Source organism: Pinus tabuliformis, chromosome 7, assembly GCF_031772625.1.
Source record: "Pinus tabuliformis cultivar Carrire ecotype Pingquan chromosome 7, CPIR1, whole genome shotgun sequence".
Lineage (NCBI taxonomy): Eukaryota > Viridiplantae > Streptophyta > Pinopsida > Pinales > Pinaceae > Pinus > Pinus tabuliformis.
This window is the reverse complement of record NC_142293.1, coordinates 363655447-363670170: the sequence shown is the minus strand read 5'-3', so window position 1 is coordinate 363670170 and position 14724 is coordinate 363655447. Positions and strand designations below refer to the sequence as shown.

The 14724-nt window shown below is 32.9% G+C and overlaps 1 protein-coding gene across 1 annotated transcript; it reads right to left on the bottom strand.

Annotated features, from left to right (window-relative positions):
- Nucleotides 1–447: 447 nt before the first annotated feature.
- Nucleotides 448–1113, bottom strand: LOC149247472 (uncharacterized). The gene has a single exon (XM_089458240.1). It carries the CDS (start codon nt 1036–1038, stop codon nt 739–741), a length of 300 nt encoding a protein of 99 aa, XP_089314366.1. The 5' UTR covers nt 1039–1113; the 3' UTR covers nt 448–738.
- Nucleotides 1114–14724: the final 13611 nt, after the last annotated feature.

The following is a 14724-nucleotide window of genomic DNA, read 5'->3' as shown; positions in this document are numbered from 1 at the left end:
TAATTACATCCTGCTTTTTTCTTTTGAAAAAAAAGAGTTGATAATCTTGTAATTTGAAGAGATTATATCAAATTTCAAACCATATATCCAAAATAAGTAGGTAGGATATATAGACATAGTGTAATGATAATTTGGCAGATATTATAGTGTGTATAGTTTGACAAAGTGTGATAGGTAAACAACTTTTTTATATTAAGAGAAGTGTGTTGTTTTTTTCTTTTAAATTTTTTTAAAATACTATAGCATTTAAAAAAATGAGTTGAATATCTTAATTTTTATATTAATGAGATTATTTGCAAATAGATTTCCAATACCAAAATTACAAACTATAGAAATTAAATTCTAATAAAATAAGAACCATTTTTATATCAACAAGATTATTTGCAAATAAATTTCCAACACCAAAACTATAGAAGCCAGAAGCCAAAATTGAAAATAAAATAAGAATTGATAATAAAATAATAAAACACTTTCTTATTGCTTGTATCTTCTTATTGCTGGTATCCTCCTCTGCTACGAATAAAGACTTTATAATTACCTTACAACAATTTTGGTTATAATATGAAAAAACTATTATAATATATTCACAACTTTAATCGATACATCGGACAGACGCTCAGGTACACGGTTGTACCCGAAGTCCCATTTACTATAAAACCACAAAGCACATACGATTATTCTCATCCATGCTCCTCACCCAAGCCCTGGAGGAGTAAACACAGATTACACTATCTTCTCTTACTCCACACCATTCTTGTTTTGGTGTCCCGGCAGCTTCTCTTTGATTTTATCAACCATACCTGGCTTCTTTTCCTCTTCACCTCCAGGCTGACCGCAACACTGCTTTCCGTCTCCGGGGAGCTTTTGCTGTTGTCCCGGAATCTTCTCTTTGACTTTATCTACCAGTCCCGGCTTCTTCCCCTCTTCATATCCACCACCCTCAGTCCGAGGAGGACCCTGATCACTTTGCTTTCCCTCATCTTCCTTCTTTTTGCCCAATAAGCCGAACATACCGCGGTCCTGTTGCTCTTCCGCCATCTTAATAACGAGTAAAAAATGCAGACGATATAACAAACAACAAATTGACAGAACGCAGAACGTAATAGATGGAAATAAGGGAGAAGAATGTGGTATTTATAGTTTGATGTGGCGGTGTGAAGGTCTCTGGCTCCCACTCGCCGTACACGCGCCATGCCCACAATCGTGAGATGGAACCGACATCGGGTTGCCACAATGTCGGTGCGAAAATATCATAAGGAGGGTAGGGCCCGCGTAGGTTATTTTTATTTTATTTTGGGGTAAGAATCGTCTCGTACGGTATCATCGTCTCTGGTTCGCTGTCTGCCAAGGGACCCTACCCTGACCGTGACTGGTCCCGGGGCGAGGGCCAATTGTTCTGATATCTCAAACGTCAATTTTTTGGTTTATCTTGAATTTCTGGGGGTGGAACTTTCATTATCTTATTATCTACCAATTTTGAATAGAAATTAAACCACAGTAACGCACATACTGATGAATCCCCAGGGGCTATCCAGATGAGTTGAATAACCTCACACGCTACCGAGAAGTGGAAAATATTAGTCATGCAGCGAATCATGATTGTGTAGCTAGCACGCAGGTCTTGTTTGCACGTGACGGAGGGCCCTCTGTGCGATGCACGAATTATTTCAAAGACTTTGAATGCACGCTATCTAGTGGCAATAACGGTGATGATATGTCATGAATAAAGAAAACCAGAACCACCGCAACGGTAATGACATGTCATGAAATACGAAAACAATTACCACCACAACTACCTTGTGGATATTTATGGTTAAATTGTTTTAATATTAATTATAGACTTAGGCTATTTTTGTGGTTGGTTAATTTGAAATACGAAAACAATTACCACCACAACTACCTTGTGGATATTTATGGTTAAATTGTTTTAATATTAATTATAGACTTAGGCTATTTTTGTGGTTGGTTAATTTTAAAGAAGATGGAGAAAATTTGAGTATAAGTTGTTTAATTTTTAGAATTCTAATCCCAGAGTGTTTTCTCGTTGTTCAATCCATTTATGCATTCAAAAATGTATTTTAAATAACAAAAAATCACATCCTTGCTTGAAATTGTATCGTTGGATTATGGTGAAAAGACTATTTTTTTCATAAATTACACTACGTCTTAATTATATAACAATATATTGATAATCACATATTATTATTTTAAATAATAATAATCTAATTTCCCCTGATGATATGACATATGCAAGCGAAAGAGAGAGGGCATCATCCCATTTGGCAATTGCATGGGAGGCAATAGTAGCATGCCCCTAGTAGAAGTTGTTGCAACAATAACACCAAGTTATATAATTGTTTGTATTATTCCAACAATCATCATAAAAATCCACATATAGCATTGTTGGTAAAATCCCTTTTTTTTGTTACTTATATGGATTTAGAACCCTAAAAAACATATAATTGTTTGCATTATTCCAACAATCGTCATAAGAATCCACATATGGCATTGTTGGTTAAATCCCATTTTTTTTTGTTACTTATATGGATTTAGAACCCTAAAACAACGTGAGGAAGTTCAAATTATACATTCTCAAGAATTGAAATCTATAATTCTAGCAATTTCTAGCTATATTTATGGCTTTACAATGATAGTGGAATCACAATTTTTTGTTATTTAAATTGCACTTTTGTATTTACAGCGGAATTCTTGGCTCTTAAAACCCTAGAATGCTTGGATTATACAATCTCGATAACATAAATTTGCAATTGAAGCAAATCTTGACCAAATTTTTAGCAATCTAAAAACACTAGTCTTGAAAGCAAATTATTCCCCAAACCCAATGAGGTGTGAATCTTGGTGATGTTGCATTTTCAATTATTGACTGAGACATTTTGTTAGCAACAACACATCTGTTAGTTTACATAACCGTTACCCAATAAGTTTTCGCAACATTGAAGTTTTGTTCCTAGAAATCCAATGAGGTGTGAAACTTAATGATATTGCACATGTAACTATTGACTAAGGCATTTGTCAATAATGGCACATTAGTGAGTTGTTGCAACAATGACACTAGGATATGGTATTAGGATATATAATTGTTTGCATCATTCCAACAATCATCATTAGAATCCGATTATAGAATTGTTGGTGAAATCACAACTTTTTTGTTACTTAAATTGCATTTTTGAATATATAAATAGATTACGAACCTTTAAAAAACCCTAGGACACTCAAATTATATAGTCTTAAGAACTAAAATATGTAATTCCAAGAATTTATGGCAAGATTTATGGCTTTACAATTGATGACGGGATCACAATATTTTGTTATTTATATTGCACTTTTGAATTTACAAATGAATTCTTGGCTCTTAAAAATCCCTAGAGCACTCAGATTATACCATCTAAATAACTTAAATTTGCAATTTGAACAAATTTTGACCAAATTTTTAGCAATCCAAAAGCATTAGCCGTGAAAGCAATTTATTCCCAAAATCCAATAAGGTGTGAATCTTGATGATGTTGCATCTACAACTATTAACCAAGACATTTTTGTAGCAATAAATCATCACCCAGTTTCCACAACAATGGCATCATGTTATATAATTGTTTGCATTGTTTCAACAATCAAAATTGGAATACAACTATAGAATTATTAGTGAAATCCCAATTTTTTTGTTACTTAAATTGTAATTTTTAATATATAAATGGATCTAAATTCTTAAAAAAACCCTAGGACACTCAACTTATACAGTCTTAAGGACTGAAATCTATAATTCTAACAATTTATGGCCAAATTTTTGGTGTTATAATTGATGGTGAAGTTACAATATTTTTGTTATTTAAATTATACTTTTGAATTTACCAATGAATTCCTGGGTCCTATAAAACCCTAAAACACTAAGATTATACCATCTCAATAACATAAATTTGTAATTTGAACAATCTTTGATCAATTTTTTAGCAATCTAAAAGCACTAGCCCTTAGAGCAATTCATTCCCAAAATCCAATGAGGTGTGAATCTTGATGATGTCATCTACAACTATTCACTAGACATTTTGTCACCAACAACACATCAACCAGTTACTACAATAGTCACCCAATGAGTTGCTGCAACAGTGAACCAATAAATAATTGTGAGTTCAAATTTATGTTAAACTTCTTCAAAATGTTTTCCTCAAAGCCTAAGTCCATAATTTTTACAGCCAGATTTGGATTTAAGTTAAGCTTCTATGAAATGTTTTTTTTCAAAACCTAAGTCTAAAACTACACATGTTCAACTTCTATCCAATGTTTTTGTCAAAACCTTATTCTAGAATGTAAAATAACTATAGGATTTCAAAAACTTCACAAAAGCATGTGTATGCTGAAAAATTGTGAATATTTGAGGAACAGAACTATTGAAAAGAAGGTCGAAGCCGTTCTTGTAAATTTTATGTAAACTTAAGTGTGAAATGTAAGGGAGAAGCAGCTTTGCATTAAACTAAAGCATGGAACGAAAATTCGTTACAGAAGGAGAGAAAGAGGGATAACAAACAATTCCTCAAACAAAAAGTATCATTGCTCATAGGTGTGTCAATGATTACTCCTTTAGTTGCAGGCATGCCTGGTTGTAGATGATCTGAAAGTCGCCAATGGTAGGGGTGTCATGCAGGTCCGTTTAGTCATTAAAAATAGGCAGGAGGAGCAGGATAAATGGCTCCAAATATGGGTTAGAGTTCAAATTTGGAAATTCCAGTGTCAGTGTTTGAAGTTGTGTGCATTAACGAGGGTGGAGGATAGAAAATGTCGAACCGTACGAGGAGACAAATGAAGAATGAGATGGTGATGGAGCTAAGGAGCGGAGATGGAGTCGGAGATAGAACGAACCCATTGCGCTGAGACAAAAACGGAGACAGAGAAAATATGGAGTCGGAGGGGAGTTTTCAGCAAAAGGATGGCTCGAAAAATGAGTTCAAATTCATCAATACAATAGAATAATCTTATTATTAACTATTAAATATCTTTGAAGTTTTTGGCAGAAATTCTCAACATTTTTTAGTAAAATTTTTATATTTGTTGTTTAAACTGGGATTTTTGATTGCACATATGAATTCATCATGCTGAAAAAACTTGACACACTCAAATCATGGAGAATTCACATCTCAAACTTTTAATTGCAACAAATTCATGCTAGATTCTAAACAATTTTGATTGGAAAAGGTGCCAAAAAATCCTCCAAAAAGTATAACAGATAGACTATGGAAAAATTATCTAGTTAGGAAGGCAATTGGATTATTTTAGTTGTTCAGTAAAAAATGTTATGCAATATGGTCATAAGAATGACATTGTCTAAACATGCTAAGTTTTGGTCAAAACTTGGCCATTTTTTTTTGTCAAATCTTAATTGTTGTTGTTTAAAATGGGTTTTTGGATGCATATATCGATTCAACACCTTAAAAAACTTGTGGGGCACTTGGATTGTGGAGAGTTTACAACTCAAACTTAAGATTCCAAGAAAGTTTTACCTGATTCGAAACAATCTAAACCATAAAATATGCTAGAAAACCCTCCAAAACATATACCAGATACACTATGTTATTATCCTTTTCTCTTTTTTACAATGGATTGGTATGGGCTCATATCACTTTGTTGACAAAGCGCAATCATATATGATATTCTTGTTTAATTTCATTGTACAAAGTTTAATTATTTATTTTTGGGCTGAGATGTTGAAATAATAACCATAGAAGGTTTGTATGTTATGTCGTCGAATTTAACAGACCAACAAAATGTAGGTCTTAAGACTTATGTTTGATGCACTTCTTATTCAGTTTATACCCCACATTACCAGCCAGTTAAAGGGGTGGGCTACAGTTTAGACTTGCCCCCCACTCAATATCTCCCACGTTAAATGGTCGTTCAAAAACTCTCGGGGAGGAAAAGTGCAGCAAGTTTTCACCATGGGGTTTGAGGATGCATCAAAGTCACTGCAGAAGGAGGAAGGGTTTGTTGCTTGACACACGGGTGGAGGGAGGTGATGACTATGGGGGAATATTGGCGAAGGAGTTGGAGGGCAACGAGAAAAGGGTGCAAGAAACAAGGGGGATTAGAGGGGGCACGTAAGATCCATTCTGAGATGACTGGATCTGCCATAGAATGTGCCAAGGGAAGGCCACAAAAATCTTCTTCTTGCACTGACCAGTTCTACAAGCCTGCCAACGGGCCATCCAAGAAGTCCACTAGTTTGTCATATTCAACATTCATCCCATGTGACCTAGAACCCTAACAATCTGTCTTTGTGATAATAATTAATCTATATTGGTTCTAACAATCTGTCTTTGTGATAATAATTAATCTATATTATAATTATAATTATTGCACATGCATTATAAGATAAATATTATTTAAACTTTTCTAAAATTTTATTCTTCAATAAAAATAAAGTATATAACTTTAATGATATGAAAAATTAAAAAAATTAATATTAAATCAACAAAAAAAATTACATATTATTATATATCATAAATAATGTTAATAATAATTTTGAACCATTATTTAGTTTCTAATAAATTTAGTACAATGATAACTTTCTTATTGTCTTTAGTGTGACTTTTTGGAAGCTTTTCGGTGGGTTTTTCTGCTGAAATTTCTTTAAAATCCGGCAGCAATTTATTGAAATCACAAGCTTGATGGGTAATCCCTACACAGTCAAAGTGTCCTAGGGGTTTTTCAGGGTGCTGAATACAAATATGCACTTAAAAAACCAGTTTAAATAACACAAATCAAGATTTCACCTCAAAATTTTCCGCCAGATTCCGGCACCGGAAAGTCCAAAAAATTGCACTAAAAACAACTCCCTTCTTAAATAACAACTCTCTTAAATAAAAAATAAAATAAAATTCAAATATTTTAAAACGCCTCTTTGATTGGACTTGAAAAGCATCCCATTAATACCTTGGAATTGGCATCTACATGAGTATTTCAAAGTAGAAATTGTATTCCACATTGCCCTTTCTAAGTCGATAGCAATTTGATGTCGAGTATGAATTGTGCGTTTTTATAAGAATAACGATGGCAATGTGATTTCCTTCATGGAAATGTGTTTGTATGAGAAATCAAAGTACATATTGAGTAATTCCATGAATATATGGAATATTTCCTTTTTTTTCCTAGTTCTGAAAAATGAATACGGTGGAAAATTGAATTCTAATCAGTCTTTTAAACGTATAAAAAACATAGTCTTAAAATTTTGTAAATCTCAAATTGCTTTTTATTTTGAATAATCGTGTTACAAATGCAGAACTATCGTGACATGAATAGTCATTAAATATAATATTTTATTAGGGAAAAACTGATCTTTGGTAGTAGTTTCAGAAAGTTATAATTTTGTTTAGAATATAATCGAAATTTTTGTAAGATTTTGATTAAATGCCATAGAAATTTTGGAATATCTAAGTTACAACTGTCACAGGATTTTGGGTGTCTCAAGGATTTTTGATGGTGTTGAATTCATTTCCACTATCGAAAAAATAATTTAAACATTTTTATTATTAGATTTTTCAAAGAAAAAATGGTAGTGAAAAATGACTTTCCAAACAAAATTATAACCTTAGTAAACAAAGCCTTAAAAATAACATCTTTATTTCTTTATTCAAATTACTAAACATATCTTTAATTTAATTTATGTTATAATTATATTTTAAAATTAAACAATATATGTGCATGTTATTATAATTTCATTCAACTTTTAAAAATTATTTGCATTATAATATATAAAGCTCAGATAAAATGATTTCTAAAAAATACTAGATAATTAGACATTATTTTCAATATAAAAATAATCACTACTCTATTTTCAATATAAAAATAATCACCACTCTTCAAGAATAGAAATATTGGTTTCATATAAAAAAAATTCCTTTTTTCCATGAGAAATAACAAAGTGAAACAAATAATAATCTTTCCATTTAAAATATAACATGGATCTTGGATATTTAATACACATATAACTAGCACATAATTTGATTTCCATTGGGAATTGTGATAGTCACATCATTCTCATTAAGGATGGCCGAACTGAAATCAGAATAACAGCTAATATTAAAAAAATTGACAATTTTATTAATAAAAAATAATAAAATAAAGTTATCTTGTATAAATTTTTCTAATTTGGAATTAACATAATATTAGATGATTGTATGCCAACCCTAATGCAGAAAAACCCATTTAAATTATAATTAAAATTATTAATAAATTATTGTAATAAAAATTGAGATCCAAACCAAAAACTATGTAAATGATAAATTATAATTAAAATTATTAATAAATTATTGTAATAAAAATTGAGATCCAAACCAAAAACTATGTAAATGAAGGAAAACAATGGTTACACCATAAAATATGTTTATGCGTTTTCAGTAAATCTCCACTATGTGTAAATTCAACGTGGGCAATCTTTTCAGATTGATTTATTAGAAGATAAATAAAAATGAATTATTTTTTGCTAAAACAATTTGTTTTTAGTAAACATTTCTCTTATTAATGAACTATCTTCTTCTACATATAAGTATTTGAATCAGGAATGGTTGTGAATCATTCTTTAATTCAAATGATTGGATTATTGGTTTTGAATAAATTCAAAATCCGCATTGACGTATATCTGCTGTTGTCTCCGCACCGAGTTCCAGTACCGTTCGCTGGCAGTCATTGCTACCATTAATGAACATCGAGTTCCAGTACTGTTTGCTGGGGCCTGGAAGTCATTGCTACCATGAATGAACATCGTTTTTACCAATCTGAGTACGGACGGGAGCCGGAGGTATTTCCAGTTGGGATTACTATACATCGGAAAGTTCGGCTCTGTATCACCATCCATACCCACGTCGTATGTATAGCCCACTCCGTATAAAATGGCGAACCATATTTACTGGCCCGTCAACGCGTCTCATCCGCGGATGCCCCATAGCATGCTTATGTATGGTGAATGTGCACGCTGGTTATTTGTTCCCCTAAAACATTATAATACCTCAGACCTCATTTATTTATCAGTATACCACTGGTACGAATTATGGGACATTACATTAACTTTCTGTCCCTAAATTGGTGAGAACACCAAATGCTCTAACATTGTAATAATACCGAGAGAGAGGACGAAATCACCCCTTTCTCATTTTACACTGACACCAAACAAACTCGACTGCGTCTATAGGTTGATTTTGAGATCGAATTTCTTTCGATTCTGTGATCAATAAAAGTTCAATTTTGCTTAAGAATTTTAGTACTGAAGGGATAACTGGGTAAACGAATTTTCTATAACGAGTTCAACCACTACAATAAGGCCCAATTGCCAAAAACGATGTGACTAACCATTCTGAGGGCAAAAGAGAGAGGAGGAGAATGGTGAGGGAAAGGTTACGTTTTCTAAATGCAGGAATGGACTACTAAAGAAAGCTTATGAGCTCTCCGTGCTCTACCATGCTGAAGCGGTACTTATAATTTTCTCTCCAAGAGGGAGAAATCTTTATGAATTCGCCAATCTCAGGAGTGTGCTCGAAGAGTATTTTCCTGAAGTGTTAGATTGCTCCCTCTATGATGATTTGCAATGTTTTACTTCTTTTTTGGATTTTCTAGACGGTTAATGTGTATTTTACCTAGATTGCATGTTTGCTTGCTCTCTTTATTTTTTATGGAGCCTCTATTTACATAAAGAAATGAAAGCATTTTGGGATAACTATAAAAGGATTTACTCTTCGAAGGTCCCAGACCGTTATTCTGGAAAAGTTTTTAATGGATTCTTATATAACATAAATACCCGATTATAGTTTCACAGTTTTGAGTAAGTGATTGATTGTTTTTTCAAGTTTTTGATGGAGAGGAAATTTTGGGCATAATTGTCTAAGTGTGGTTAAAGTTCAAGACTTAGAAATCTTTAGGTTAATGATACTTCTGAACTGAAATAAACATTTGACAATAGATAATTATGTAGTTACAAGGCCAAGTTCCCACAATTTCCATGTAGAACATGTTGAAATATCTAATTCTTACTTGTTTCTAATTATGATTCTCATGTTCCTAGTAGTTAAGATATATTTCCTAGTTTGATGTTGATTCTCACGTTCCTAGTAGTTAAGATATATTTCCTAGTTTGATGTTGAGAAATTTCCTCAACCAACAAATTGTGTGTCCAAAATAATTTCCTTATCTTGAGACAACACTTTGTATATATGTAATCTTATTTTAATGACGAATAATGTGCATATTGATCTTTCAAGTTGGTATCAGAGCCCCTGAGGGCCTTGCCCCTCGTGGGCTTGGCCGGCCTGGGCTGACGAAGCTTGGCCTGTCCAGGGCCGATGAAAAAAGAGTGAGGAAAATATAGAGTTTGGTGTTCACTGTGTATGCGATTTTTCGTGTGCAGTTTTGGGTGTGCCAGGGCCAGTGATGGGCAATACGAAGAACGATCCGGTGTTGCATCTTTTTTTGGCGTCTACGATGGCCATGGCGGATCGCAGGCGGTCTTGTTCTGTAAAGAACGCATCCACGAGGTTCTCGCGGAGGAGTTGAAGATTTTCGGCAGCAACGCGCTGGACGAGACGCAATGGCAACAGCTCACGAGCGCTTGTTTTGGGAGAGTGGACGCCGAGTTCTTATCCGGCGGTATTGTGTGCAGAAATGACTGCATAAATGATGCGGAACCTGGAAATTCTGGATCAGCTACAATATATTTTTGGATTTCAGAAAGACAATGTGAGCAACCAGTGTGAACAAATTGTTCTCTTGCCTTCAAATGCACAGGCTCGCCTTCGTATCCCTGAGGAGGATTTGGCAGTCGATTTAGCACATGATTGAATTTGGATGAGCAGCTGGGTTTGAATTGGCTGGAGGTTTTTGTCCAACCATTGCCCTTTTCCTTCCCTCGATCTCTTCGTCTAACCAAATGAAGAAGGCGGAGGTTACGGGTATTGTTTCCGTTTGGAGATTGAATGAAGGCTCATTTTTTTTAGTAGATCGATATAGCAGTAGTTCGCAAGATGTCGAGGGCAGAGTCGAACTGGGAGCGACTGGTCCGCTCAGTCCTTCAAAGACAGTAATGATGCAGTCAAACGCCGGGCAGAATCACCAGTGGCTTGCTAGTGCCGTCCCTTCTGCCTTGAACGCTGCCAATATTGATGCCGTTCTCAAGGCCGTAGATGAAATTTAGGATGAAGATCTTAATCTTGCTCGCATTTTGTGTGAGCATGCATATTCTTTGGCATAAAATCTGGACCCTAGTAGTGAAGGAAGAGGTGTGTTGCAATTCAAGACAGGATTGATGTCAGTGATCAAGGCAAAAGCTTACCAAGAAAGATGGAGGAGAAATTGATCGAAGCCAAGATATTTTAAGAGAGTTAACGTCTTAGTCTGCGTTATAGTATTTCCTCTATAGTTACCACATGAGTTAAATGCGGAATTGACCAGTGGTGTTTGAATGAACCTTTTGTGTCATGTTATTAAAATACTATGGTAAAACTTCTCGTTAATGAAGTGACATGACATTTAGCCTAGCCAACTATGGTCACGAGTTGAATCTATGTTGGAATTGGCCATTCTAACAAAGACAAATTTATTTGCAGGAATGCTTAGCAACCAGATATAATGAAGACATGGCAGTAAAGATGGCGTTAGAGGGGCTGTGTGACAGATTGAAAGATAATGGCAATTGAGTTTGTGTTTGTGGAATAGACTCTATTATGTTGTAATGTGAATCACAGTTGTGATGTAAACAAGTCTAAGATGTTTTATTGTGGTCTTTGTAAACTATTTACCTGGTAATTCCAGAGTTGGAGTGTGAAATATAAGCCTTGTAAGGCATGTGTATCCCCATACAGTTCGTGGTAATATAAAAACCACTAACAGTGAGAGCCCTTGGTGGCATAGTTGAAGGTGATCTGTTAAAACCCAAAGCATGGTGGCATAGTTGAAGGTGATCCGTTAAAACCCAAAGCATGGTTACGGGTAATTCGACAAAACCCATGGAGGGGGATTTACAGGACAGGTACAGGTGTGTAGTTATAATGGTTGGAAGAACCATGTATGTGAAGGACATCCTATGAGACTAGCGGTTGCAGCTGTTACTACCGATGCATTCTAGTGGATGGTTGCTCCTTTATATGGACATCAACATATTCTTTTTGGTATATTTGACCACAACTAGATTTTGCAAACTGATATCGAGACAAATACTCATTAACGGGGAGTGTTGGAATATCTAATTCCTACTTGTCCGTGGTTGTGATTCTCACTAAGTAAAGGAGTATGTTCCTAGTAGTTAAGATATATTTCCTAGTTTGGTGTGTAGTTGAGAGATTTCCTCAACCAACATATTGTGTGTCCAAAATAATCTCCCTATCTTGAGACAACACTCTGTATATATGTAATCTTATTTTAATGACAGATAATGTGCATATTGATCTTTCAAGTGAACAAAACTTACCTTCCCTAAAAATCCATTAGATTTATATTGGAGTTTCAAAACAATATAAATTGATAACTCCTTTGTTTTCATTTACTTTTTCAATTAGTGATGTGTGCGTGTGAAAAAATATCCAATAAGTTCAACATTTGTGAAAACAAAAGATTTTTCTTAAAAGATGTTGCAGTTTTTAGTCAGTGTTTTGCACTCTATGAAATAGTGTTTGGAAAATGGTTATATTAGAAATTTGGCATTCGCAAATTTACTCGGAAGGTAAAATAAAAAATATAAAAACACATCATCAGATTTTTATTTAACGAGCAAAAAAGATTTGAAATTCCAAGTGTGACCACAACTATTACAACGGTTATGACCTATTAACCACCACGAACACATTGGATTTATTTATATTTAATTTTAATTTTAATGTACTTGTATTTAATTTTACAATTTTGATGATATATATTATTTTGCACAACATTTTACGTGAAGACCACTCGTTTTTCAACAAGGATTATACTCTCTATTAATATACTATGTAATGAATAAAATATCTTAAAATATATTAATATATTCTATGTAATTAACAAAAGATCTTAAAATATATCATTATTATGAATGTTATATTAAAAAGTGTGAATAAAATGAATATAATATTAACAAAATATTAATCAGTGATGAGTAAAAACAAAAGAGGTCCACCTTCGGGAAAAAAAAAAACAAAAGAGGTGTTTTTTCAAATGTCAAGTGAATATGTTTCCCCTTATTAATTTTCATATATATAATTTTAATAATAAAATATTAAAATATTTATCTTGTAATTAAAAAAACCGTTTCAAAATTATAAATCTATTTTCCTTTTTAAATATTACACACAATATTTCATATCGCATATAAAAATTAATAATAAAATATTTATTTTTAATAATAAAATACCTATCTTATAATTTCTTGAAAAACTTTTTACAACTATAAATTTATTTTGCCTTTTATATATTACATATAAAAATAATCTCACTCAAAGTATTTGATAGTATATTTTTCACATAACTTTTGTTCTCTTTTCACTATTACCAAAATTTACATAAAGATAAATTAAGAAGCGGAAGTGGAATAATTTAATATACATGTTTGAATTTTATTTATGCATTGGTAATTATGAGTTTTGTATATCAGTTCTCATTTTTGGCATTTTCATAGATTCATATGTGGGGTTGGTGTTGGAGAGATTTAAGAAGTAGAGTGATTATTTTTATATTTTTAAATTGTATGGAAGGTTTAAAGAGAAAATTTGTATGTGTTTAATATAAATGTATAGCTTTGTAATACAAGAGGAAGGATGATACAAGAGGAAGGGTGATATAAGGTAGAAAGTGTAAACATTATAGATGTTAAGTTGAAAATATGAATTTTATGTTGTCATTTAAATTAAAAAATTATATGTAATTAATTTACAATTTTGATATGTAATTAGTTTTTTTATTAAAAAAGTTATAGACACATTTTAATGTTGTAAATGGATGAATCTGATTAGTTATATTTGTAAAACTAATTGTAAATTTGTTTGCATTATGATAAATACATTAAATATTGGTATAAGATAAAAATTCTATTTTAATCACAGAATCACTTAGTTGAGAAAATATCTCAATCAAATACTAAATTAGAAACTATTTTACTTGACCAAATCTCTCTAATCCAATTAATTAACAACCAATTAACCTGCACAATGATTACATTTAATGATGAGGAACATCATTCAATGTGTACAAGACAAGTAGGAGTTAAATCTCCAACACCCTCCCTTAACGAGCACTTGTCTTTGATCATATTGCCTAGAAAAGTCTTCATTATCTTTTCTAATCATTTTCAAAATTGCATAGAGTGAATTCCATCAAGTTGTCTCATAACCCTTGTAAAGGTGTAGCTGGCGAGTTGGATTCCCGAGTTCCACTCTTGATCTCCTGAATCACAGATCCCCCGAAGTCAATTACTAAACAACATCCCAAGGTGTCGCATAACCTCACAAGAAGATCACTCTCACATCTTCAACAAATGAGGGATCTTTCCCTAGATCCACAACTGCCAAACTATCTGGAAAACCATCCATGTTGAGCCTTACTTCCACTTGATCTCTCAAAATAGTTGCTGCAAACACGATCAATTACCTATTTGCAATAACTAAATTACTAGTCATTCTATGGACAAGTTTCAATCTATCGATACATGGGTTCCAACCATTGTACTCACTATTTTTATAAAAAAGTTGTCTAGATACGATATGTATC

Excerpts from the sequence above, each read along its gene's own strand:
- LOC149247472 (XM_089458240.1), bottom strand. The coding sequence starts at position 1,038 with ATGGCGGAAGAGCAACAGGACCGCGGTATGTTCGGCTTATTGGGCAAA.